Here is a 27,117-nt window from a genome sequence, read left to right as displayed (position 1 = left end):
CTAATACAAAGTAATCTTCACTACCCAGGAGACAATGCCATCCAGCCTTCTCTTCATATGGTTCTGAAGAATCAATCAGGAGAGGACTGGCAGCTCTGATACAAAGTCAGAACATGTTACAAGCCAGACAAAAGATTTGCCAAGGGGAAGACTGGAGAGCTTGCTGGCAATCAAACAGCTGAACTAACGCTCAGAACATTTTAGGTTACTCTGGTACAACAAGGATCAAAACATAACGCAACTTTAAAGTCAGTGAGATGAAGATACTGATTTAGCTGCTGGTTTAGCTTAAATTTGTTCAATGTAACTGGTACAAATCAGCTGAAATACAAACCACACAGGTCTAGTTTGTATTTTAAGGTATTTTATCACTTAAATCATTAACAGAATCTTACATTTCAAAGTTATATCTTCAGATTTTCTAGGATTGAGGTTTTTTCCCCACATTCAAACAGTAACAAAATAACACCTGTTCTATTTAGAGTAGCTAAAAATATTTTGCCTCCTCATAGGCAACTGATGCAAAAATAGCGTCCCTGAAATAACACTGATCACCACTCTCAGTGTTCTAGAAATGCAACAGCAGAAACTGCATGTTTGTTAACTCCAAAGAATAAACAATCAAAAGCTACATGGGAGGTATAAGCTGGAAACACAGCTTTTAGACTCTGCTAAGCGTGGCCTTATTTAGTATGCTGGGTCTGTATATAATTTCTTGTGGTATTTTAAATAGCATTCCATTAGATCTTTCATATCGAAGTTTTTGTACTAGGTCTTTGCCATAGCATACTGTTATCAAAGCTGCAGTTTAATCAGAGTAGGTCATACTGTAAGCTATGGACATAAAATAACTTTTGCTCCCAAACTACAAGCATATATTCCCACTAAAAGAAAATTCACTTATGCAAAGTTCATCAGGTGATTACATGTGATGCAGAACAAAAGAAAAACTAATTCACTTGGTTTAAGCCATGCTGTATTTTAAGTGTTTTCTTATTTTTTGTGGGGTTAATACTTCCATTCTTTTTACTCTTTTTTTCACTTTTGGAGTTTCCAGGCCCGCCTCAAATCCAATTCCTGCACCAATCTTCTTACTAGATGCAATTAGAACCTAGATGTGGTTTCACTACCAGTATATGTAATGGTGTGTTTTCTGTTGATTGTGTAATAGAACACTAAAAAATGCTGAAGCACATTAAATAAAGCACACTAAATAGCTATACGGGCTTTAACAGTTTGTTAACCTGATGAAGAGGATAAAAAAGAAGTTCCTATAGCGAAGTATCTTAACATCAACAAATTATTTTCTCTATCACAGGAGGATCTATTTCCTGAAAGCTTATTTTGTAGCAAGTCACCATTATTCTCAATGTGTCACTTGTTCCACAGTTGTCACTGTGGAAATCATTGTTCTACACTTAACCAAACTGAATTTTATTTTAGTAACATTACACATTCATGAAATATAATCTAGTCTCTTTCCATTCCCTAACTACACAGTTTGCTTTTTGTAGCCAATATGGAACTATAATTAATCAACTCTAGATATGGTATAAAAGTCTTCACTTTTAATCTAAGATTTAAGAGCTATGCTGTGACTGGAACAAGTTGCATAACTATAAGGACCACCAAGCATCTTGCATCTTGTCAGCCTTCATTAAATATCAACACTAATGAAGAAATAGCAAAGAAAATTAAAGCAATGAATAACCCAGCAAAAGGGCAAAAGCACAAACATGATCACCTTCCCCTTTCCATTAAGAAAAAAAATAAACAAAACAAACCAACAAATCCCCTTCAGCTCTCCACGGCTGTTGAATGAACAAATACAAAGAGATAAACACGCCTCGAATGGTTGCTGGCTTTCCTTTTTTATTCGAAAAGATGCCTTCACACCCATTTACCTAAAACACAAGATCCCTAACTTTTGGGGCTATCAGACCACTACCAAAGCTCGGACTGTCTTGCTGGTCACCAGTACCCAATAGATTCGAGTAGTTTATAGATGTTACCTGTGCGGTGTACTATTCCACTCCGCAGAACAAACACCTCCTGGGTCCCCGCTATTCCACACTTACACACAAGGCACCCGCGCAGTCCCGCAGCCCTCCAGCGGCCGAGCAGGAACGAGCATGCCGCCCGCAGCCCTGGGGCAAGGCACACAACGCCAGGCCGGGTGGTGCGGTGGAAGGGCCGAGCCGGGGCGGGCCCGTGCTCTGCTCAAGGGGCCGAAGCCGCACCGCAGCCCCGCAGGCCCGGAGGGCGCACCGCTGCGGCCCGGCAGGCACGGCCAGCGGGGAGAGGACCGAAACGACCGCGGGCAGCAGCTGCTCCGGGCCCACCCCCCCAGCCCGCCCGCTGCCGGCCGCACCTGAGGCCGTTCCTGAGTCCGCAGGGACGCACCGCGGCCGCTCCCGACGCCGGAATCCCCGCCGCACGCGCACCACCCCCGCCCTCCGGCCCGCGGAGGCTGTTGGGAAGGAGGCGGGCGGGAGGCTCCGAGGCCTGCCGGGAGCTGTAGTCCCGGGGAGCCGCCCGGCGGCGCGGGTGGTGCTCCGCATCGTTGCCCCGGCGGAGCGGCGCGGCGCGCCTGGGCGGGATCGCGCCCTGCCTGCCCGCCCCTTGAGACGGGGAGCGCCCACCTGGCACCGCGGCGCCTGTCTGTGGGTGCTGCGAGAGTGCCGACTTTCTCTGCGCCTATGAGTACCCGGGTGTACGGGAGCCGAGCTGGCGGGAGAGTCTGACTGCGTCGCCTGGCAGCGGCCACCGCCATCTCCCAGGAGCGGTGAGGCCGAGGGGCGGGCAGTGCTCCGGGGAAGGAGAGCCAGACCTGCCGGCGGCGGGGGCGGCCCGCGCTGCCCCGGCAGCGCCGCGGGCAGCCGAGCCGGGGAAGGCGGGGGCGGCCGCGGGGCCTGGGCGGCGTCCCAGTGCGGAGCCCGGGAAAGGCGCATCCCGCTGGGACTCCGCTCGGCTGATGCCTCAACTGTGTCTCGTGGTGAAGGCGGCCGAAAATAAGGCAACTTGTTAATTCATCAGAGTTGGATGAAACGGAGGCAAAAGTGTCTCTCAGCAGCATCTTGGAGGGATCGCGGGCTGTCAGTGTATCATTGCTGGGGCTGGGATATATACCAGTTGGGAGAAAACTGGAACCCTGCAAAAGATCCTCTTGTGGTTGCGGTTTTGCAATTAAGATCTCGTGCTTCACAGAGCTAGGCCAGGTAGTGCAATTTGAAAGTCCAGAAGTAGCTTAATCTGAGTTGCCCATAGTAAATAAATACAGAGTTAGCCTCACGACTGTGATGCTTCTTGGTATTCAGTCTTGCTCAAGTGTACATGACTTTGTGCTGGACATTATACACACCTTTGCAGAAAAAGAACAGCTGTGCCTACTGGTGCTTGATTTCACTGTGTTGATAAGGTATCATCATGTCAGCTTAGCTGCCTCTTTACGTGGTTTCCTTTAGGCAGCATGGGAATTGTTGGCCTGATCATACTTGAACATACTCACCAGACCTTTTCTATCTGCCCGTGCTGCACTTTGCAACATCTACCTGTTTTATGTATGTTTGATTCCTTGAGTAAGTCAAGAAAGGCTTGTGATTAATATCTATTTCACTCGTTTTGTTGACCCATGATCTCAGTGTCTCATCACACAGATCATCTGTCCACTAAAGCCACAGGTTTAATTGAAGGCAAGGGATGAGCTAAATTTTATGATGGGAAACTCTTCAATTAAATACATTCTCTCTTGTTGTCCTTAAGTATGTACATACTGTAGAACATACTGTATGCATAGGTTGTGCCCCCCATACCTTACTGTGGTCTCCCAACAAGTTGGATTATTTTGTTTATGTACAGATATGTCTCCTTTTGGGTAAAATTTTCTGACATTTTCTTCAGATATTATTTTGTAAGTTAAGAGAAAAAGATATTTGGAAGATGGAAGGTAGGAAAGGATTGACAGTAGTAAAGTTGTATATTTGCTTTCAGAATAGTTTTGATCGTTGGGCATTTCATACATGGTTTAAGAAAAAATGACTGTGTTTAAAAACTCCGATCCTTAAACAAGTGTGTTATTGAAATCAAGTACTATTCAATTAACTGAAGAAGTGCCAAGATCAGTATTCTTCTGCTATTATCTTTTGCCACCTACAACAATGCAGAAAAGCAAAAATCTATATATGATGTCTTCCTTATGAAGTCATGGATTATATATAATGTATGTTTTATATTTAGCAAACATTGAAGAAATATAGTTAATATTAGAGAGCTCTTACTAGTTCACATATTGAGAAAAGATGAGGAAAGGTTGATTTTTATCATCCCTTAAGCATATGTCTGGATTTCAAGGTCCTACAGCTCTTCTTTTCAGAATGCTTAGGCATATTTTTTGGCAAAGTAGTACCAGTAATAAAAATTTCCCTTTTATTAAAGGAGAAGTTTTCAGTTGTTGAGTCTTTCAACTGCTGAACAATGAACAGGATGCATGACAGAAGAGATCTCAAAATATCATGCTCAGTGTAGAGCATTGTTAAAGTTACTGATTGAGCCTAATTTTTTCCTATAAAATAGAATGCTCTGACATTAGTTTTTTGAATAATTTATTATTCTAGTTTTATTTCTTTCATAATTGAAAATTATTTCTTGAGCATTTATACCATGTTAATAATTTAGGGGAATAAGTAGATTAAAAATGCTCTGTTTAAAATTTGACAGAATTTACTGTTTGAAATATTGATCATAAAGGCTAGAGATAGCTCCAGAGGATAGAATAATCCAAGATATTCAATTCTTTTGCCTTTTTCAGATACTGTATTGTCTTTTAGGCATGTGGGAAGTCATCGTGACCCACAACTAGCAGTAGGTAAGCAGTAGAACAAAACTTTCCACAACTTTCTGATCAGATTTATGTCGGTTTCCAGGTAGATTCATGTCCTTTGTCAATTCAAGTATTCTAATAATCCCTCCAATATTTAATTGAAAGAGTTTAATATCTTATAAATTAGTGTCAAGAAATGACAGTATCAAGCTAAAGAAGGTGTTGGTTGTGTTTTAAATATTAGAAATAGCGATTTCTGTGACTGTAAGGAGATGTTTATCCTACAAGGGCTGGTTCAAGGGGCATCCAGTTGTGTTTGTTCATTAGCATAAAAATACTGCATTGCGAGATGGGGAAGAAAACAACGATATTAAGGTTAAAATATGGGTTTCACAGATGTCCTGATCTTTACTGTTAGTGTCAAAAATTCATTGAGTATGCATGGTGTAATTTTTAACTTAAAGAAAAAAAGGTTTTACTATAACCTCCTAGTTTGCAGTAGATCAAAATGTGAACAGAGTGTTAATCAGTGTTACAAATAGATACAATTATTAGAATCATCTTGTGTGGTTCAGTGGCCAACCTCCATTTAATCATTTGACTTAAAATTGATTGGCACCGATAATACTTGATAACTTATTTTTATTTTTGTTTCAGGAAAAAAAACATAAATTCAGGATGGCACCTATTTTAGATTGGAAGAAGCTTATGAAAGTTGATCCAGATAGTCTACCTCGTCAAGAGGAACTAGCAGACAGATTGCTGGAGACCATGTCCAAGGTACTCAAGAGAAGAAGAGAACATAAGGGTTTTGTTATATGTTCTTCCCTAAATTGTCTCTGGTCCTTCATGTACCTGAAAGACTTATTTTGTGGATTTCATAGATATTAGTATAAAAACACTGTTGTCTCTTTCCTTAGGTTGATGGGAAAGACTTAAAAACTGAAACTCCAGAAAAACTGATACATCTTTTTAAAATTACTCAGTCTCTATTGAAGGTTTGTGTTAATCCTAAATTACTACAGTTCTGCAGATGCATTTGTTTATTTTTTTGTTTAAATGAAAACATCGTTATTCTTTTTTTTTCTGAGAACACTGGTTACTCTAAGATAATTTATATGCTAAATGTGCGCTAGCACCAGAGTACCTGCATGTAGCTGTAGGCATTTAGTAGTGGGAAGTGAAGTGAATTGGACTAACATAGTTATATAGATGGAAAATGCAAACAGATTTCTCAAAAATTGGTTAGATATTGTAAGTTATTGGTAATGATTTTAATTTAATAGAACTTTTTGTGGGACATTGAAGTTTTAGAGCAAATAAAATTATCACCATGCATGAAGAATCACCACCATTCTAAGACTGATCCTATAAATCTGTCATACATTCTTGTATTTATTCATAAATGTACCAAAAGGAAGAAATAACAGCAGCATAGGGTAGCACATTGGTTTTAGGGAGGCTGTTTTACTGCTTTTAATTCTCAGCAGTATAAGTGTTTTGAACGTTTGGGTGTCCCTATAGAATAAGTTACTGAAGAAGATACTCTGAACTCTTAATTGTCCACATAAGGAAAAATGGGAGTAATTTGATTGTTTAAAGAAAGTCTATGTTCTTTTGTAAATATTGTCATAATTTTAAACACAAGATGTACAGAACAATCTTAATTTATGTTAATAGTAAATATTTTTTCTTTGCTTACTGTACTTTTCTCAGATGAAAACTCAAGAGGTGGAACTGGCACTAGAAGAAGTTGAAAAAGCTGGGGAAGAGCAAGCCAAATGCGGTAAACAAGCTTTAATATGCTATTCCTAAATGATTTGTTAAATGTATTTTTTACATTTGTTGTTTTTCTGTGGGTTTTTTTTGTTTTGGTTTGGTTTTTTGGTTGTTTTGGGGTTTTGTGCGGTTTTTTCAGTGGCTTTTTCTTTAAGTTTATGGAACTGGACAAAATACCAACTGCTCTGAAGTCAATTTCTTCAATGAAGCCAATTTTTTAAAGTTTGAGGTTAACCATTGTTGTTTTATGTGCTTTCTGCCTTATTGGGTAATTCACTATATCTGTTCTATTTTAACAGAAAATAATTTTAAAACAAAGATGATGAAACTTCAAAATGAATTAGAGGTATGTTTTAAAATTTTGTTAGTTTATAGAGTGCTCTTTGGTGAGGTTTTTAAATGAGTTTTTTTAGACTAGTATTTTAATCTTGTAAAGAGGTGAAATAGACATACACTTTAGCAAATTCTATTAATGGGTTTTTGAATATTCACTGGTCTTGTGTGAGTAATTACTTGTATTTTATATACTTGAATAAATCCCATTTATTGTAGTCTTACCCTCTGCTTTGTTTTTTAATTTTTTTTTCTGTTTTGAATATCTGTACTGTATTTATAATGTTACTTTAATGCTCATAAGAAGGCAAAAAGATCTGCTGGTGGTCGCGATACTCGTTTTTTGCGTGATGAGATGCGCCAACTGCAAAAACAATTAGAACAAAAAGAGAGACAGTTAGCAGATCTAGAAGAAGAACTGGAAAAAGAGAAGAAAGTGAATGAACAGGTAAGAAGGACTCCAGCTTAACATCTCTAAAACCTGTTCTGTCAAATATTTTGTAAAATTGATGTTCTGAAAAGAGCTTCTGTAATTAAGAAGAAAACATCGATGAAATAGGACTGTTGTGCATTCATTTTCTTTTTTGTTTCTGGAGTTCTTTGTATTGTTTAATGTTACATGTAAAGGTTTACCATCTTCTTGTAGCTTGCTCTTCGAATGGAAGATACCGAAAATGAAAACATCAGATTCAGGAGAGAGGTTAGCAAACAATTTTTGCCAATTTACAGTATTTTTAACTTTATTTATAGATCTATTACTATCTTTCTATATTTATAATTTTTGGTGTGGCATGATGTTTAATTCTGTTTTAGGACATTTCCTGGTTACTGGTACAAAGAGAAATTTAACTAAATTTGGTAAATGTGTACTATGTGTGCTCCAATGAAACTTAGTTAATTGAGGTTAGGAGGCGTCTACATTCGAATTTGCATAGTCCTACTGTGCATTAATTTGGTCTGGATTTCATGTTTTGAATTTTTAGTATTTTTCTTAAATACTGTTGCTAAGTACATTTGTCTAATTATTGTCCTGGAGTAAAACCTTGGTAATCATTTGTGAAAATACCCCCTTGTATATGTTTGTGTATGTGTGCACATGCATGCACAAGTATATAGAAAGCCATTTTATTTTGTCTCTGTGTCAATTAATATTTAGTCTTCCTAAAGCAAAGCTAGTTTCTAATATTTTTCATGCTTTGTTCTCTTGGTCTTGTTTTCTCCTTTTTAATATGAAGAAAAAGCGCATAAAGAAAAAGGTGAGGCTTCTAAGTTTTTTTTAAAAGCAGACTGTAGGAATTTGAATGGGTTTTGAATGTCTTAGCTCTTTGTGTTAGCTTGCAGTGACTTCGGCTTCAACTCTTAGAAATAATGTTAAGTTTGGATTACTTTTTACGCAGACTGAACAATTACGTCAGGATGTAGTTGACTATCAGAGGCAAATAGATTCTCAAAAAGAAACAATTCCATTACGAAGAGGAGAGGACTCTGATTACAGATCACAGTTGTCCAAAAGAAGCTCTGAGCTTGTCCAGTATTTGGATGAAATTCAGGTAAAAATCTATGCATGCTATTGAGTATCTATTAGACTTCTACTGACAGTAGTGTTTTTCATGACGCTCTGTCAATTTACAGATCAAGTCACGTGGAGTAAGGGAATTCATAAAGTAGTTGGGTTCTGTCATGTATATACTCTGCACCTATGAATCTGGCAGAGGTAATGCAGTCACTGACAAGGGCAGATGTGTCTTTTATATGCTGTTAGAATTTGTTGAAATTGATGACCTAGAGGTGAAATACTCTCTTCTGTGCTAATTTCATGTAAGACTTTCAAGTTCTCATTCAGGTATTAAGATGGGCACTTTCTAAAAGCAGTTTTTTCTTTAATTTTTCAGAATTTGACTGAAGCTAACGAGAAATTAGACATTCAAAACCAAGAAATGAGGAAAAATCTTGAGGAATCAGTGCAAGAAATGGAGAAGATGACTGATGAATATAACAAAATGAAACTAATTGTGCAACAATCTGATATTATTATGGATCAGTTACGAAAAGAGAAAGATCAGTACAAATTTCAAGTAAGAGCTGACTCATTATTTAATGTATTTGTTTTAGGTTTATACTGTATTTTCATATTTTAGCTTAGCTTAAAAGTACAGTCAATCCATCCAGTTAAAAACACCCACTCCTCTGAAATAATGCTCTTTAAAAGTAGTGTGATCCTTGAATCTGATGCAGATTTTAAAACACAAAAGATCACAAAAATTTTTTTGTACAAAATGTTAGTCATACACTGTTCTTAAGAGTCATTCCCTTGCTGCTGTAATGCTAATCTGTTAAATTTTATGTGCTCGATGTAGTGCATTTGTACACATACAGTGGTTAAGCCCAAACGTTTCTGTGATACAATGTTCACCCAAATGTCACGTCTAGGTTCAGGACCTTTCAGACCAGCTGAAAGCAAAGAATGAGGAAGACGATCCACTCATGGCAGCTGTAAATGAAAAAGTTGAAGAATGGAAGGTATTTTTTAATACTTTTCTCTATGATTTTTAGGAATTAATTCAAGTGTTCTGATGGTATTTTATCTTCTTTTCAGAAAATCTTAGCTTCAAAAGATGATGAAATCCTAGAGTATCAGCAAATGTTGTTTAACTTAGAAGAGAAAATGAAAATGGTTCAACTTGACGTTGACAGAAACAGCGTACTGGCCCTTCAGCAGGTACAGTCCATGTGAGAAATTGCACACATAGAAATCACCATTCACTGAACGTGCAAATACCAAACATATATTTAGTCTTTCATAATTTGCAAATACCAAAATATGTATTATTTGTGTTTGAGAATTATGAGACAGGTCAATTCATTCCACTGCAGAGTTAGCTTAATAGGCAATGTACAAAGGAAAGTTCTCTGTATGTATGTATATATAAACTGAACTCTTGGTAGTTGCTTCTCTTACTTTCATATTTATCTTTTTTAACTGTGATGTAATGTTTCTAAAATACAGCTTAGTTTCTGTCCTAAATTTGCTAGTTAAGGAAGAGTCTTACCTATTGCTTAATTTTCTGTGTTCATTTGTCTCACATCCTGAGATTAGCTCAGTTGATTAGAACATGGTGCTAATAACACCAAGGTTGTGGGTTTGATGTGTATGGGCCATTTACTTAAGAGTTGGACTCGATGATCCTTGTGGGTCCCTTCCAACTCAGAGTATTGTGTGATACCATGATCTGATGCATACTATTGAATCTGTGGTTCAGTCTATGATAGAACTAGCTGAATATGAGTATATTTATTCAGTCTTCCAAAGATAGCTTCTCAAGAGAAAGAAACGTAAATTACAAATCAGCCTTAGATGATCAGAAGAGGAAGGCAGCTGAAAGTAACCTGGATAAGCAGTTGTAGAGTTCGGTTTTAGCTGACTAGATGGTTATAGAGGTTGCTTTTTTGGGTGACCATCATTAGCATGACGTTATGAACTGTTTTGTGGAAATAAGCATGTTTTATAAGCAGACACTTAAAAATTAAATCAAGGCACTGCTCTGTGTTTTTACTCAAATGGACTGAGCTTGCTATCATTCAATGTGTATACTCTAAAAGACTGTGTTTAGCTCCTTACAACTTTGCTAAACTCTGTACCTTTAGATTTGAAATGTGGTTATTTGTCCTCTAAGAAAGCTTTAGATTTTCTTTTTCAGAACATTAGTATAAAAAAAGGACAACAATCTTGAGATTTTTACATTTTCATTATTATTACTGCCTGTAACTTTTTTAAAGTCTCTTTTTTATCTTTCTTCACTTTTTTTATTCATGACAGAAAAAAATAACATTAAGCTTTCTATGTTGTTTCTAAAGTTCACGTACAAGCACAGAAATAGTGTAATATGAATAGAAGTCACTTTCACAGTCTGTATGTACTTATGAATGTATATGCATGCGAAACAATGTGTGATGAATGTTTAAAAGTTAGATTACTTGCTGACAGGCAGTCTTCAATTCAGGTGTCATGTATGGTTGATCGTTAGTCCTCATAAGCTTGAACTTGTATCTCTCAGTTCCAAAAGACAGATGTTTGCAAGGAAGCAGGAAGGAACATGTATCATCTGAAACTTTTCATCTAACATTGATAAAATCTGAAAGTACTGTTTCCATTTAAAATTGTTATACTAAAGTGCCTCTTTTTCTGTGTGTTTGATTGCTTTATTTTTACTTTTTCTTTTATTTTTCCTACTTTGCATTTATATACCAAACTTCTAGATAATATCTGAACTCTCTGTTGTAAGTATAGTATATTTGATGTTCTAAAAATTGCTTTGTATTAGCTATATGTAATTTCTTCATTTACTGTGTGGTGTTCTGTATTGGTAGTTTGCTTCTCAGTAAAGAAGGATCCTTTAATGGAGTTTCTGGTGGATCCTTTAATGGAGTTTCTGGTTTTTTCATGTGTAGGGTGTGCAAGAGCGAGATGCTCAGATAAGATTGCTTACTGAGCAAGTTGAACAGTATACCAAAGAAATGGAAAAAAATGCATTCGTTATTGAGAAATTAAAAAATGATCTCCAAAAAGATAAAGGTAACATGACTATTTTATATTAGTGTCTATGGAAAGGAAAATAAGAAACCACAAATTTATTGTGCATTCTTTATTCTCAAGAAATACAGAAAAAAAATAATTGCAGTATTTGAGTAATTTTAGTCTTTAATTTTTTTTCTTAGTTTTCTGTTATTAAACTTTCATGAAGAAGTTATCCACACTACCTCAGTGGGTTTTATGGGTAATAAAACTATACCTGGTCTGTAAAAGTTAGAGCATAACATACAAGATCTCAGCTCCATCAGGAATTGAAAATAAGTAATAGCATGCAATTCAGGATAAATTCTGATGTCCCTTACATGCACTTACTTATGATAAATATTGTTTGAAGAACTAATGAGGGGAAACAAAACCAAACTCTCATATGTAGTCTCTTGTAATTCTCTAATTAAAAAGAGCAGAAAATGAAGATGTCCTTTTTAATGTTTTCTAAAGTGTTTCTGTCTTGCTTAATGGCAGATAGAAAGAATTCCTAGTTGAATTGTAAACATACCAAAAATTTTCTTTCCAGGTCACTCATCTCTTGCTCAGCAGAATCATAGTGAAGATATGGAAGAAAAGTTAAAAAGACTGGAAGAGAGAACTATGGAGGCTGAGAAATCAGCAGAATTAGCAGAAGCAGATGCTAGAGAAAAGGACAAAGAGCTTGTTGAGACTTTGAAACGAATGAGAGACTATGAACTGGTAAACTCAGAGTGGACAGGGTATTTAATCATATTTTTGGGAGATCATTTTGTCCTTCCCTTCCCAAACCTTCCCTTCCCTTTTTGTCCATTGAACAGCAATTGAACACTCAAGATATGATTCTTCAAAGAATCATGTAGTAAGAGGGCTCACTTAAAATGTGCAGACTCCTCTGTAGTCAAAGACAGATTTGTAGGATCTGCTTTTTATTCAGTAACTTTTTTCAATAAGCATAGTGCAGAAGAGTGATACAGGTTGAAAAATATTTTTTCTTGTCTGTGTAATGAAGAAAGTTAGTTTCATGATTTATTTTACAAGTCTTCTGTTGGTTGTTTTGTTTTTACTTCCCATTTGGGGTTTTTACAGGGAATATATGGTTTGGAAGAAGCTGTTGCTGAAATCAAAGATTTAAAAAAGCAAGTCAAAATACGAGAACATGAGATTGAATCGTTAATTAAGGAAGTCAATAAACTCGAACTTAAAATAAATGACTTTCTTGATGAAAATGAAGAACTCAGAGAGCGCTTAGGTATGCTGCATCCAATACATTTTCAATTATTTGTTGTGTAAGAATTGAAACAAGATTTTATAATGGATTTTACTATACCAAGTCACTGGAAATAATTCGGTATATTCTGCTAGTATTTGCAATTAGTTTTAATTAGGACAAACTGCATGAATAAATGTGGCTTACAGGTTTCTTTGACTGAAGATAGTAGGTTCTCTACTGTTTTTTGGATTTGATTCCTCTTTGACCACACACTGCTTAATAAACTTCATTGTATGGTGTTTGGAAACCATAACATACTGAGGTTGTAATGCTAGATGGAAAAACACAGAGAAAACTTCAGACAGACTTATTTTTAAATAGTATAATTTAAATGTAAATAAAGTTAATTTTAGGTGACATTTTATTGCATTTTGGGTTCTGAGTAACTGAAGTAAAATTAAGCTTTCTTCTGTTGTTATTACATGGAGTATATGTGCATATATCTTCTAGATAGTTCCATATTTTTATAGATAGTTGAAATATGTTCAACTATCAACAAATTCTTTTTTTAATTCTACTTGTCTAATTATGTTCTTATTTAAATTAACTGCATTAACTAACATTAATGTTCCTCCATAATGAATAACTGTACATCATGTACTGTGTTTTAGGTCTTGAGCCAAAGACAATAATTGATTTAAGTGAATTCAGAAACAGCAAAGCGCTGAAGCAGCAGCAATATAGAGCTGAAAACCAAATTCTTTTGCAAGAGGTAAGTGATAAATCTTTTTTTTGCATAAGAGCTACGTAATAAAAATGCATTTGAGCAAAGTGGGATACTAATCTGTGAATAATAATATGCAGATTGAAAGACTAGAAGAGGAAAGAATTGAACTGAAAAAACAAATTCGTAAGTTGGCTCAGGAGAAAGGAAGAAGAGTTGCAACAATAGGTAGGATGTTTTTATTATAAATTGCCCTTTCAAAAAGATGCTATCTGTACTTATTAATGTTTTTATATATTTTATATTTACTTATTTGTTTAAATTAAAAGGCTAAATGCATTTCATTGAATCTGTAGTGATGCCTGCTCAGCTGGTGTTACAAAAATTCAGGAGCCGTTTAGCTGGGGTGAGATAAGAAAGGGTTTAATTATGCCAAGGCAATAGATGTTACGACGCGCGCGCGCCGGGCTGTGCCCGAGATGTTACATTTATAGTAATATTTGGCCAATCCTAAGTGTGTCCACCCTATAACTTTTGGCCTGGTCCACCCCCTGGCCCGCCTCTCGAAATTGGGTCTGGGGTGCTTTTTGGGACCCCCTCTTCATCATCTTCATCTTCTTCGGGGTACAGAGAGCAGAGTGACCCAGTTCTTTGACTCTGTCTTGCGGTTTAGGCCAAGATACAAGCGTTCTCCAAACAAGACAGGCCTGCCTTGACTAAAAGACTAAACATTTTCTACTAGATATGGGGATAGGGTGATATAGGGAGTATGGAATGGGGTGAAAGGATTGAGGAATGTATAAGGGATACTACGGGGAGGAGGGAGAAAGGGGTTTATTTCTAAGATCTACTTCTATTACCTATAAAACTTGTAAGGCTTATAAAATTGGAAAAATGAAAAAACCTTAGGGGTTTAAGGCATCAGTAGGAAGAGGTGAGTGGTTTTAGATTTCCTAGTCTTACAGCCCAGTATCTTCTTGAATTGTGATTGTAATGTATCACTGAGACTTGTGTCATTGCCTTGCAGTTCTTGGATGCAGGATGATCTCCCCAAAATTTCCAGTAATGTACTTAACATATGTGTTTCAAAAATCCTAAAATTTTAATTCCGTGCCACTCAGGGTAGCGTAATACGTTCAGATGGAAAGGTTTACAGCTTCTTACTTTGCAGATAGAAAACTAGAACTCAGATATAATAAATGGAATATATTCGTTTGCTTGGAGACCAATTAAATTTTCATAATAATTTATTACTTGTACATCTACATGCAATTAGGATTGGATGCTGATGATATGCAGATGACTGATAGCTTTACTGAAGAGAAGGGAATGAATAAGAGGAAGTTGGATTTCTTGACCACACATGACATTGCTGAAATAAAAGCAAAGGTGGGTCCATAAAGCAGGTTCATGAACATTTATTGTATTTCTCTTTCAAAAATTAAAAAAACCCCTATTTTGCAAATATCTGTTCACATATTTATTAAGCTGTTTTTATTAACTACTTTTAAAAATCCAAAAATGAATAATTTGTATTATTTTTAGAAGACTAGTGAATATTGTATATTTTTTGTGAATACGTTTCCCTATGGCCAGAGAGTGTTATATGGGGATACACCTTGTGTCATTCTTCCAGTGAATCCATTTCTGTTGCCATTTCAGGCAAGAAATCCATATGTGGACTGGCAAACTTTCATGAATGCATACTCCAAATTTGAAAAAGTCTAGAACTAAAATATTAAATTGCTAAAATTATATTCTGTGTATTTTTGGTCTGAGAGAAACCATCTAATAATGTGATGAGGAAACTTGTTTTCAATGCATAAATTAAGCAGAAGGTGTTTCCTATCTTTCACAAAATGTTTTGGAACTGATGCCATTTCTGTTGAGGCTGTTGAACTGCATGACTGATCAGTGGAAAGTATATGTCTGTACACATCAGACTTTTTCAGCTGTACAGGTTTTCCATGCTATAGTACTATGCTTTGCTGATGTGGTTTCTTTTAAAATAGCATCAGCCAAGCCATGGAATTAATAATGCCTACTAATTGCATTTTCAGTAGAAAAAAAGTGTTGGGGTTTTTTTTATATTTTGGAAGTTACTGTTGGAAGTACTTTCTTTTCACGTGTGTATGTGTAAATGGATGTAGAATCCTACACTAATAACTTATTGCTGGTTTTTTTTAGAAGGAACAGATATCCAGAGATTTGTTGGCTAAGAGTATGCTAAACAGTTACAAAGAATTGCAGAAGCCAGGCAGTGCAGGTAGCACAAGCTTGTAAAAAAACCCCAACAAACAACTAAAAAGGATAAATATTTTATGTAAAGTTTATTTATAGTTTAAATAATTTTTTCCTGCAAATTTTATTGCTGTGAAGACGATCCTATTTCTTTGATTGTTGCTTTTTATATAGCACCTAATTTTGGTTTACATACAGTGTAATTTCACTATAGAGCATATATGGATTAACAGTATTTTCAAGCATTTATTCTTATTTAACCACAGTCTTAATGAAAATTCTAATTGTAAAATTCCTAAATTACAGTTTTTGAGTATTTGGTTGGTTTTTTTAGAATGAATATCTTGCAACTGAATTAAATGAGAGAGAGAGAGATTTGGAGAAGAACAGGATGGTAATAGCCAGATTTCAAACTAAATGTAAGTTGCAACCTGGTTTAAAACTAGGGAATATTATCAGGTATCCATAGATAGTTTGCTTATTTAGTTGTTCTGTTTCTATAATTTTGACCATAAATTTCTGGCTTTTAAAAAAATGATTGTGTTTATGTTAATGTATATCTTTGTGTGTGTGTGTGTATATATACATATATAGTGTTGCTGAATTAATGATAGTACATGACCAGATACTTTAATCATACTAAATTCATTAAAATGGGCTCTCTCATGTTTTTCCTTCTTGATTGAGACCTGATAAGGGTTTTAAGTCTGTGAATAATCCCAGAATTTACTTGTGTCATTGTAGAGCTTTCCTGGCTCACAGACAATGTTGGGGAATTAAACCAACTTGCTGCTTACTTATTACATGTATGTTAGCTGAAGTGTACTGCTTGCAAACTCAGAAATAATAATAATGCAAATTTCTCCAGACAAGAATCTTAATTTCTTCCCAGAGAATGTGAATTCTTAAAATTCTTTTTGACTTTTCAAAATAGACTTCGTGAAACAGATTTTGCAGTTCACTCCTGGTCTTTAGGACATTTAGGCATATTGTTTGGATGCAGAGAATGTCCTGGAAGGTTTGTTGGGTTTAATTCAAGTTTTCAGACTTCTTGCTCTGTGCTAGAAAATGGAATTCTATTGAGAAACTACTGGTGGCAGAAAAATTGTATTTCTTGAGTGTCTTTGATAGCCACATCATTTAAATGCTCATTTTTGTCAGTCTGCAGAAGGAATTCAGGCAATTCCTATATACTCCATTGTTACACCCAAACAATTCCAAGATAGCCATGTTTCTGGATTTGTGAAAGTCTGATAGGCTACTAAAGAAGTTTAAAAGGTGGAAGGAAACATCGAAGACTGGAAAGTTCAATAAATTCAATTGTGTTCCCATGAAGTATTTAATTATTTTTGTGTTAGTATTTCACCAGTAAAATATACTGTCTAGATATTCCTAGCAGCTCTGCTTTTAATTTTGTAATTGGTTATGTCTATGTATGTATACTATGAACATTATTTTAGTTTCTCAAATCAACAAGTATCATAATGAAGTGTCCTAGGAAACCTTAACTCGTTTTTTCTGTGCTTTTAAACACATTTACAACTTTTAATACAGTGAAAGAGTTATCAGAAGAGAATAAGCAACTAGAACAAGGAATGAAAGAAATATTGCAGGCTGTCAAGGAAATGCAGAAGGATTCTAGTATGAAGGGAGGAGAAACAGCCTTAATAATCCCTAGTCTGGATCGTTTAGTTCATGTAAGTTTGCTTTCTAAAGTATTATTTAGCTTTATAGAATTTACAGGGTATCCTTTTCCTCCTCAGTTACTGGGTTATTGTATAATTTAATAGTAGTTTCCTTCTGTATATGCTTTCATAGTTGCAAGTAAGAGTAGAGAGTGTGATTCCTCTTTAACAGTGTAAATTAAAAATATAAAAGAGAAATTGCCAATAAAATTTTAAAAAAATCCTAACTTCAGCTGGATAGTGTAAAGCTATCTGATGTTAAATTTATTGTGCCAGTGATAAAGCTTAGGTAAAAGTTCATTTGCATGTCTTTTATTACTATGGGATTTGCAGGAAATGTTTTTTAAAAATTCTTTACTGAAACATCTTTCCAAAAATTATGTTTTTTACAGGAAAGTTTAACCATTTAAGTCACAGAATATGGCAAATATACCATCAGGAAACTGATAAGTAGATTTTAGAATGTTTAAATGTCATTCTTTTTTCATGTAGTCTAAACTTGATGGCTCCAGTTTATTATGAAAACATTAAAGCTTTTCTTCACTTTTTCTCTGTTCTGTTAATTAAATGTTTACTGCATTAGGCAATGGAATCAAAGAATTCAGAGGGAATCTTCGATGCTAGTGTGCACTTGAAAGCTCAGGTTGACCAGCTTACAGGACGAAATGAGGAATTAAGACAGGAGCTAAAAGAGACTCAGAAGGAGGCGACAAGTTTGTCTAATCAGCTGGCAAATGCAAATGAAAAGGTAAATATTTTATTTTATATAATTTATATTGTACTTCAAAAGTGTCTGCTCTGATAATTTAGAACCAGACAATCTATAAGATATTGAATTTACCTTATGTAAACAGTGTACAAGATTTGTACAGTAGATTTGTACAAATCTTACTGAAATTCATGTATTGGAACTATCAATTCATCAATTTTAAGTTCAGATCTTGCTCTTCTTAATGTTACTTTATCTTTGGAATATTCTATCATGTTAAACATCACACATGCCTCTCTTTTATGGGAGAACTGTGCCCAGAAAAGCTCACACATCTATTTCTTTAAAAAAGCCAGGAGTCTTGCATTTGTTATTTATAAATAAGTAACAGAGATTAAGTGTTTGAAATGATGAATCATTCTTTAAAATCCTGTATCTTGTTTTTAAGTTGTACAATTCATTCTGTGGAATGCTTCTTCCAGGGAAAGAATAAGGAATGTAATATTATCTTAAAAGAAGCCAGATTAAATTTGCCTTTTGTAAAAGCTTTGGTGATGCAAAAAGATTTATCAGAATCTAATACTGTAGAATAGTGTTTTATGTACTATTGGAGAATCAGAGAGCTTTTAAGTTAAATAAAAAGGCAAAGATTTGTTTAGAATAAGCTGTCAAATAACCACTGCAATAATTATTTCCAAAACTTAATCTTATTAAAGAAGTAGAAATGCACTGTGTTTTAAACAATTTTGAATAAAACTGTGGTGATATTTTTAGTTGGCCTGATTGCTGGAGTAATTTGATAAATTTGGGTAAATATATTATGCATTTAATGATTTATGGAATCACAGCATTTTCAAAAGGCTATTTTAGGAGTTTTAGAATGCTTTAGAATATAGGTGGAAATGAATTAGGTTGCTAATAACAACTGATGTAGCACAGGGAAGCAATGTATTTTCCATTTTTTTAATTGAATAGCAAGAGCTACTTTATGTTTTTGTATCCTTTCTTTAGATTGCACAACTGAAAAATGAGATTTGCTTACTGCATCAGTCAGAAGGTCCCAATATTGTCTTACAAACAGTGAATCTTCCAGAAGGAATGGTTCCTTCAAGTGCTAATACTATTAATTCTCTGAATGAATATTTAATACGTCTTATACAGGTAACTCATATATTCCTTGATATCAAGAATATTTATAATGTAGCTAATTCCTCCAAAATTTAGCACCATGTCATGTATGGACATGAAAGAACTCTCCAAAATTATTTTGATGTTCTAACATCCAGTAAACTCTTTGGGCTATTCTGTTGTTTTAAAGGTGTATGTATTTCTTGTGCTGTAAACCTGAAAGATAATAGTTAATTAAATATTTGACAGCAAATCAGATTTTTTGGTTTAAATCTGAATTTTGATCTAAATATTTGCACTCTTCCTTCTACTTCTGCCATTGCACTCTTTCTATGAGAAATTCTCTCTTACTGCTCTCTGAATTCCACACCTGAGTCTGCATATGCAAATCCTACTTGAACAGTTTTTCCCTGTAGAGCAAAGGTCTCTATTAATTTGCCATATGAATTTTCATTCCATTATTTGTCAAAGCAACAATTGTAAAAAGAGGCATAAATTCATTGAAACAGAAGCCAGTGATTTCTGTGGGAAGCATAGCAGACAGGTGCCTTGTAATGAAGAATTGACTCATTCAGAGTAGAAGTAAAAAAAAGTTACCTTTCTATTATTATTAAATTTTCTTTTTTTTTGCTGTTTCTGATTACTTCTTTTTCATTAGAGAATACTTTTTCAACTCTATATGCTCATAAAGTAGAAGAGCATTTGGGAGCATGAGAAAAAATGTTGTTTTCCAGTTAGACGTTTAGTTAGTATTCTTTGTGGGCTAGCAACAGGTCATGGTGTTTTGAACTTCGAGGGCTGTAACCCACAGTGCAGTTGTGCACTATTTCACACCTATTAATAGGAATACCAAAGCTCATGGTACTTTTGTTCATCTGTTGCTTCTAAAGAAAATACACATTTCATATCTTGAGTTCACATTGTTCATGACAAAAGCATCTATCATGAAAGCACAAAGAAATGGCATTTTGATTAAGTTAATAATTTCATGTTTAAAACCTATATTAATTTTTTTTTTTTTTACTTGGAAATCAACAGGAATTGGAAAACAAAGAAAAGTTACTTAAACAGTTAGAAGATGCAGTAGAGGACTATAAGCGAAAATTTGCAGTAATTCGTCATCAACAAGGCTTGTTGTATAAAGAATATCAAAGGTATTGTTCTCTCTTCTGAATTATGAAAGCTCAATTATCTAAATTTTGAATATAAGATTTTGAATATAATTTTGAATAACAATTTTGAAATAAGATTTTCTGCTCTGTTGAAGTAGTTCTTTGGTTAAAGTAATAAATGCTGCTGCTTTTGGATATGGACTCCATATATTTTCTTTAGTCTTGCAAAGATTCAGAAAACCATTTTTGCTGAACTCTTCTGATGTTGCATATTTTATCATGAGGATTTCATTGTGCTTTCTCCATCTGATATCTTGCATTTTATTAGAACCTGGTATGGTGGACTTTTCAGTCTCATTTTCTTTTGCTTTAAAGTGTGGGTTCTAACAGTTTTTCTGAGGGTGAAAGAAAAACACCTATCCAAGTACAGTCAGAGATCTCTGAAAATTTCAGGTTGTCAGGACTTCGTGGTTGGTTTTCTTTCATACTCTTAGTTCCTTTATATGCTTCAATGAATCTAAATTCTACAAAATTCTTCTCAATGTCAAAAAAAAAAGGATTTTCATCTGTTAGGAGCACAAGGATGAAAATGGTGATTTAGATTTTTCAATTAACGAACAGTTGAGTCTTTTGAGTCTTTGGATTGGAATATAACAGTCACTGGATGGCTTTTGGAATAAGGGTGTTTAATATTTTAGAGATTTTTTTTGTTCATTGAATCAGTTAAGATTCCCAGACAGTGTTATCTCTGTTCAAGGCATTAAAGCTATAGCTTTTTTATTGAAGGCTGTAATACACTGCCTCCTTTACTCCTAGATTAGATATCTCCAATGACAGGGATAAGATGATGATTTGAGGCTACTTCTCTAAAACTGTTACAGGTTGAAGTTATGGGATGAGATTCTTTGACTTGGTATCCCATAGAGTCACTTTGAGAGAATTTTCTTTTCTTCTACTCCATTTTTTTCTATTATGGAAGAAACTAAGACATCTTCTTTAAAGAGAAAATACTACTTCTGAAATACCCTTGATTTTTTTTTAACTAGCATAAATTATGCCATACAGTCTATAGAAACTTGTTTATTAGATTTGTATGAACAGTTCATAGTCTGTTTTGTTTCCAAATAAATAAATAAAAATGGATAGAGGAGAGTAGTTTGGGCCAAAGTGAAGCTGTTTTTCATTGAAATAGCAAAACGGGTGGGAAGTTATGTCCTTTATGCATCTGAAATAAAATGAATGTAATAGAGGGAAAGATTTGCAGGCAAAAAAGAAGTAAGGCATCTCTATCTCTGCATTATAATACACATTTGAAGAAGGAGTAAGACACTGAAGAATTATTTTCATCACTAAACCAGCTACAGCCTAAACAGAGGAAATAGTTTTTCAGTAATCCATCTACAATTTATAATGTGCTTTTCAAATTACATTACTGCTCAAAGTAAGTACTTTGGTTTACAATATTTCAGGGTTGCTGTTAAAGTTACAGTTTTAAAAATCATCAAGTTTTTCATCATAATTAATGAAAATGCGTTACTGTTTTAGTCAAAAGGAAAGCTGGCAGAAAGAATCAGAAGATATTAAAGAGGAAATGAAAAAACTAGAAGAGCAAAAAGAACAGGATGCTACAAAACTAAAGGCATATTCTGTAAGTAATTTTGTTGCTTTCATTTTTCAAAAAGATTTTAGAACATAGAACAGAGGTTTTAATACAAAATTATAAATTCTTAGATGGGAAAAATTTTGCAGGGAAAAATGGCTCAATTTGAATCAAATCAGGAGGTTTACTGATTTACTAGTGGAATGTAAATAGCTAGCAATCTGAACTATACATTCAGAATCAGTGTCAACAGTACAAAGGTAAATCACAATATTAATACGCATATAAAATCTTACTATAGACTTGAAAATCTCTAAGCACCAATCAGGAATTAATCCCTAATATTTCTCATCCCACACATCCACCTGGCCTTTTCAGGTTGCCAGGACACACGCCTTTTCCTGAGAGTACAGGTTTCCTCTGTACACACACCTCCTGTGTGTGCTCCAGGGCGCTGAGCATGTGTGGGGCCGCTCTGGTGTTCCGTGTGCCTGTTCGCCTTTCTGCAGCATGCTGATCCATGCACTTGAGAGAAAGCACCCCAGGAGGTCACATCACACACCCGAGGTGTAGGCCCCTAATTGTTGCGCTTAGTACTTCCAGACCTCAGCTGGAGTGCTGAGGGGTGGTGTCCTGCAGAGAGGAAGCACTCACATCTGTGCAGGAGATGCAGGCATGGGGAAACTTCTAGATTATGAGTGCGGCATTATAACCCTCTCTGCCCCTGCTGTTAAAAGTTTTTATGCTGCATTTATACTAATTTTCAAGCTGACTACTTCTTTATTTTAAATCTCTAATTTTATGGTTACTGTTTAGTCTGGTTCATGGTGATCTTCTTTAAGATTATCAGTTTTGAACAAATACCTTCTCAGGCAATCTCTGTTCACACACACTATTAACACTCACACTGATCTCTTAACAGCAGTTGTTACCCAGGCTGTTTGACTGGGAGGAGGAGCAGTGCAAACAACTTGTTGAAAAGCACAATAATTTGTACTAAGAATTAAATTATTACTTTGAATTGCTTCTTATTTATATATAATCGTTAATGTATATGAATCAGTGTTCCAGAAGAACAGGAACCAGAATTCATCTTTCTATTTTGATTTACTTTCACCAAGTCCAAATTCAGTCTTGCATTTAGAAAACTGAAAAATATTGGTGATACTTAAAAGTTCCTGGAATTGATGCAGGTGTCTAATCACAGACATAATAAAGTTTCAGATGGTTACAGGTGTCTTTTGGTACCAAACATTGCAAAATATAACCAAAGATATACTGGCCACACACATCCTTTTAGAGAAGCAGACACAGGGCAAGGATTTCACAAGGTGCTGAAAGTAACTGTGAACATTTAAACGGCTGAGTTCTAACAATTTTCTTCTGCTGAGGGATAACTGTAGTGGTATGTAGTCCTGCTTATAATTCTGTTCATGACTGTAACTGATTAGCAAAATAGTTGTTTCCTGAGGCACTTAATTCTAAATATATTTCCAGGAAATTGAAATTGAAATTGTTTTGCAGATGTTTCTATTGTATGTCTAAAAAATGAGAGAGAGAGAAAGAGCAAAGAGAGCATATGCCATATTACTTAATTAGTTCAGTATCTTGTTCTGCATTTCCAGAGTCACAGGAAGAGACTGTAGCAGAATTAAGATATTTCTGACATCTGTTTTTTAAATGATTTTAAAATTTAATGGAGTTTAATGATGTTAGCAGTGCTATAAAAATATTGCTGAGATCTTTTAAGAAATTACCATTTCCTAATAGCTTTTATTTCCAGAGACATATCTATCCAAACATAAGTAATACATACTACTATTTAGCATTATTTTTTGTTAGTGTGTAATTTTGTTTAGAATTAGTTTAACATTTTCAGATTAAACATTCTCTGAAATTGCTTCACTGTGAGTGATCAGTGATAGTGTGATGCTTGCTTATGAAAGCTGAAGAAAAATAGGCTTCTTGATCGGAAAAGTATCAGACTTCCAGGACTCTGGATTTTTTTTCTAGCTACCTGTTCATTCTTGTTTATTAAGCTTATAGCAATCTGGGAATTTACAGCTCCAATTTCTACTACCTGCCTCCTTGGCCAGCTGATGTGTGTGACAGCAAAGCTAAAGCTCACATGGCACCTATGACCTAAGTTGCCACTGCCCCTCCTTAGATTTATACATGTATACAAATACGTGTGCGTACACACGCGTTTCTGTAAGAGGGATCCTCTGGTTACTTTGCAAATTTTATGGGTTTGGTCTTCAAAATAGGACATTAATAGTGTTTGGAACCACAGGACTTCTATTTTGTTTAGAAAATTTCCCCAATACATTTGTTTTGATTCTAGCAAAAAGGGGAAGACTGATGACAGTAAATGCAGAGAACTATTCTTTTTCTAAGTTTTGAAAATATCAGCATTAACTACAATTTTATTTAGTCAGCCAAATGTATTTAGCTTCTGTTCCTCAGAAATTAATAGTTTTGGAGATTCAATTTTTTCTTTTGATGGAATATTGTATGCTTATGCATGTGTTGAGTGTGTGAATGTTTTATTAGCAAAAAGAAATTATTTCAGACAGATTAATGAAATTTTTCCACCTAGATTAAAAATATACAAGAAAGCTTGTCTATGGAGTTGTATTTTACCATATTTCTGTTCAAGGTTCTTGTTAAAAAATGTGTTACAGAATCTACTCGATGCACTTCAGCTGGATCCTGATGAAACAAAAAAAGTACTTGCAGAAAATAATAGAAAAATAACTGTTTTAAGAGTTAATGAAAAATCACTAACAAGGCAGTGTACAACTTTGCTTGAAATGGAACGGCATCTTAGAAAAGAAAATGAGAAACTAAAGGGTGAAATAACACATATGGAGACTGCAGTTATAGGGAAGATTGGAAACTTGCAACGATTCAAGGTATAGTTAATAGTAGTAATAGCACACATTTTTATTTTTACAATTTAGGAATAAATACACTTTGTTTTTAAATGAAGTTAGCACTAGTTTCTTGAGTGCATTACCCAAAAGCTTCCTAGATGCTGTTATAAAAACATCGTGACCCAGACAGATTCGAGAAGTGGGCCCGTGGTAATCCATGCAGTTTAACAAGACCAAGTGCAAAGTGCTGCATCTGGGTCGGGGAAACACCACATCTCAATACAGGCTGGGGGATGAACAGATTGAGAGCAGCCCTGACAAGAAGGATTTTGGGGTGCTGGTGGATATGAGGCTGGACATGACCCAGCAATGTGCACTTGCAGCCCAGAAAGCCATTTGTGTCCTGGGCTGCATAAAAACAAAAAGTGTGGCCAGCAGGGCGAGGGAGAGGATTGTGTCCTTCTACTCCGCTCTGGTGAGACCCCACCTTCAGTACTGTGTACAGCTCTGGGCTCCCCAGCACAGGAAGGACATCAACCTGCTGGAGTGAGTCCAGAGAAGGGCCACTAAGTTGATTAGAGGGATGGAGTACCTCTCCTATGAGGAAAAGCTGAGAGAATTAGGATTCAGCCTGGAAAAGAAGAAAGCTTCAGGGTGACCTAATTATGGCCTTCCATTACCTGAAGGGAGCCTAGAAGAGAGATGGAGAGAGACTGTTTACAAGGGCATGCAGTGATGGCACAAAGAGGAAAGGCTTCAAACTGAAAGAAGGCAGGTTTAGATTAGATATTAGGAAGAAATTTGTTACAGTGAGGGTAGTGAGGCACTGGAACAGGTTGCCTGGAAGAGTTGTGGATGCTTCATCCCTAGAAGTGTTCAAGACCAGGTTAGATGGGACTCTGAACAACCTGGTCAAGTGGAAGGTGTCCCTGCCTATGGCAGAGGGATTGCAATGAGATGATCTTTAAGGTTCCTTTCAACCCGAAGCATTCTATGATTCTATGATCATCATATGAAACTTGTTTTCCCCTTCTGCAGTTGCTTCAAAAAGTTATTTTTGTTGAAAGTGTCATATGAAATCAAATCTTATTCTTTGGCCTTGCAGGTTGCTAGGAATACCAGAGAAATTTTGTCAATGTTTATTGCAGGCAATTTTTAAAAATTAAAGGTAATTTAGGAAAATAAACCCATGTCTAAAGCATTATATTAAGTAGTATTCTTTTTACCTGGAGTAATTTTATATTTAAAGATGTAGCTGATCCATTTTATTAACCCACTGTTGATTATTTTCATAGGAAATGGCCAGCTTTAAGATTGCCGCTCTGCAAAAAGTGCTGGATGGTAGTGTGCCGTTGTCTGAGCTAGAAGTGGCTAATAAGCAGTACAATGCATTAACTGCTAAATACAGAGATATGTTACAAAAAGATAATTTGCTCGTCCAACGGACAACAAACATGGAACACATGGAGGTAATGTTTGTGTTACATTTGAACCCTAAGGGGAAGAAACTTCTTATATGTTCATCTTGCTTTGGTTTTTGTTCTCACTTAAGAGAAAGATAGAACAGAAGTCCCAGCACTAAAACTGCTGGTTAGAACAGTTTCATAGTGAGTATGAGATGTTTGAGGCAGTCTGACTGTTGCTATTGAATTTTAATTTGCTATCCTGGTATTCTTCAGTGCACTGACAAACATACACAGAGTTCCAAATTTTATTACAATGGGCAGACATAAAAGCATTTTGTTTAATTGTTTTGATTCTTTGGTTCTTTGTTTGCTTGCTTTTTAAATTAAGCTTTAGGTATGTTCCCTCAGAAATTATTTTTAGTTCTTTAATTACTAAAACCTGGTTGGCAGAAGGAATATTTGCTATCATCTTGAGTTTTGGAGGTTATAAGGAAAGTAGAATGAATGTAAACACTTTCAAAGCTTTCTCTCAAAGTATGTGCTTTTACTAATTCCCAGCTTTCACAAGAATGAAATGTTCAGTTCCAAAAATGAGTAAAGCTTTGGAATTTGACTTCCATAGAAAAAAAAATGACCAAGGATCGCTCACAATATGCTTGCAAAATCTTGTAGGGACTTTAAATATTTAAACTTTCCCTTTGAACTTTTATTCTGAAGTAGAAGTTTCTTTTTATGAATTGTGAAGTTGGCTTCAAAGATGTGTTACTACCTCCCACTTCTAATGAGTGGTAATGAATGAATGATTCTTTGTCTATTTTATGGAATTTTGTGTGTATGAAAACTTGCGTTGCCCATTTCAGCAATTTCGTAGAGCTAGAGAATCATTTATCAACTAAAAACGTGTTTAAAAAACTAAAGATTGAAAATTAACAAGAAG

General features: G+C 35.3%; 2 protein-coding genes across 10 annotated transcripts in view; one reads left to right on the top strand and one right to left on the bottom strand.

The window, feature by feature from the left end:
* The window catches only part of TMTC3 (transmembrane and tetratricopeptide repeat containing 3), a 36,100-nt gene extending 33,908 nt beyond the window's left edge, over positions 1-2,192 (bottom strand). Inside the window, exon 1 of one of the 3 annotated variants that reach the window (XM_027679844.1) lies at positions 2,013-2,192. The gene's annotated coding sequence lies outside the window, so the exon portion shown is untranslated. The remainder of the gene's footprint in view (positions 1-2,012) is intronic. The other 2 variants (XM_027679843.1, XM_027679842.1) reach the window with 2 other exon arrangements.
* A 431-nt stretch (positions 2,193-2,623) lies between these two features.
* CEP290 (centrosomal protein 290) overlaps positions 2,624-27,117 on the top strand; it is a 52,424-nt gene continuing 27,930 nt past the window's right edge. Inside the window, exons 1-26 of one of the 7 annotated variants that reach the window (XM_027679829.1) lie at positions 2,624-2,785; positions 4,808-4,864; positions 5,477-5,599; positions 5,740-5,817; positions 6,536-6,605; positions 6,898-6,944; positions 7,236-7,379; positions 7,578-7,631; positions 8,329-8,481; positions 8,824-9,006; positions 9,362-9,451; positions 9,528-9,650; positions 11,381-11,504; positions 12,037-12,209; positions 12,576-12,738; positions 13,371-13,471; positions 13,564-13,651; positions 14,700-14,812; positions 15,999-16,083; positions 17,219-17,361; positions 17,933-18,097; positions 19,070-19,219; positions 20,225-20,340; positions 21,844-21,946; positions 24,583-24,813; positions 26,070-26,243. In XM_027679829.1, the coding sequence (XP_027535630.1) occupies positions 5,498-5,599; positions 5,740-5,817; positions 6,536-6,605; positions 6,898-6,944; positions 7,236-7,379; positions 7,578-7,631; positions 8,329-8,481; positions 8,824-9,006; positions 9,362-9,451; positions 9,528-9,650; positions 11,381-11,504; positions 12,037-12,209; positions 12,576-12,738; positions 13,371-13,471; positions 13,564-13,651; positions 14,700-14,812; positions 15,999-16,083; positions 17,219-17,361; positions 17,933-18,097; positions 19,070-19,219; positions 20,225-20,340; positions 21,844-21,946; positions 24,583-24,813; positions 26,070-26,243 (2,973 nt within the window). In that variant the 5' untranslated portion in view covers positions 2,624-2,785; positions 4,808-4,864; positions 5,477-5,497. Of the gene's footprint in view, positions 2,786-4,807; positions 4,865-5,476; positions 5,628-5,739; positions 5,818-6,535; positions 6,606-6,897; positions 6,945-7,235; positions 7,380-7,577; positions 7,632-8,328; positions 8,482-8,823; positions 9,007-9,361; positions 9,452-9,527; positions 9,651-11,380; positions 11,505-12,036; positions 12,210-12,575; positions 12,739-13,370; positions 13,472-13,563; positions 13,652-14,699; positions 14,813-15,998; positions 16,084-17,218; positions 17,362-17,932; positions 18,098-19,069; positions 19,220-20,224; positions 20,341-21,843; positions 21,947-24,582; positions 24,814-26,069; positions 26,244-27,117 lie in introns of those variants that run through there. The other 6 variants (XM_027679830.1, XM_027679828.1, XM_027679834.1 and 3 more) reach the window with 6 other exon arrangements.

Source organism: Neopelma chrysocephalum, unplaced genomic scaffold, assembly GCF_003984885.1.
Source record: "Neopelma chrysocephalum unplaced genomic scaffold, ASM398488v2 Primary Assembly neopelma1_59, whole genome shotgun sequence".
NCBI lineage: Eukaryota > Metazoa > Chordata > Aves > Passeriformes > Pipridae > Neopelma > Neopelma chrysocephalum.
The sequence above is the reverse complement of the archived record's forward strand: the minus strand, read 5'-3'. Positions and strand labels throughout refer to the sequence as shown.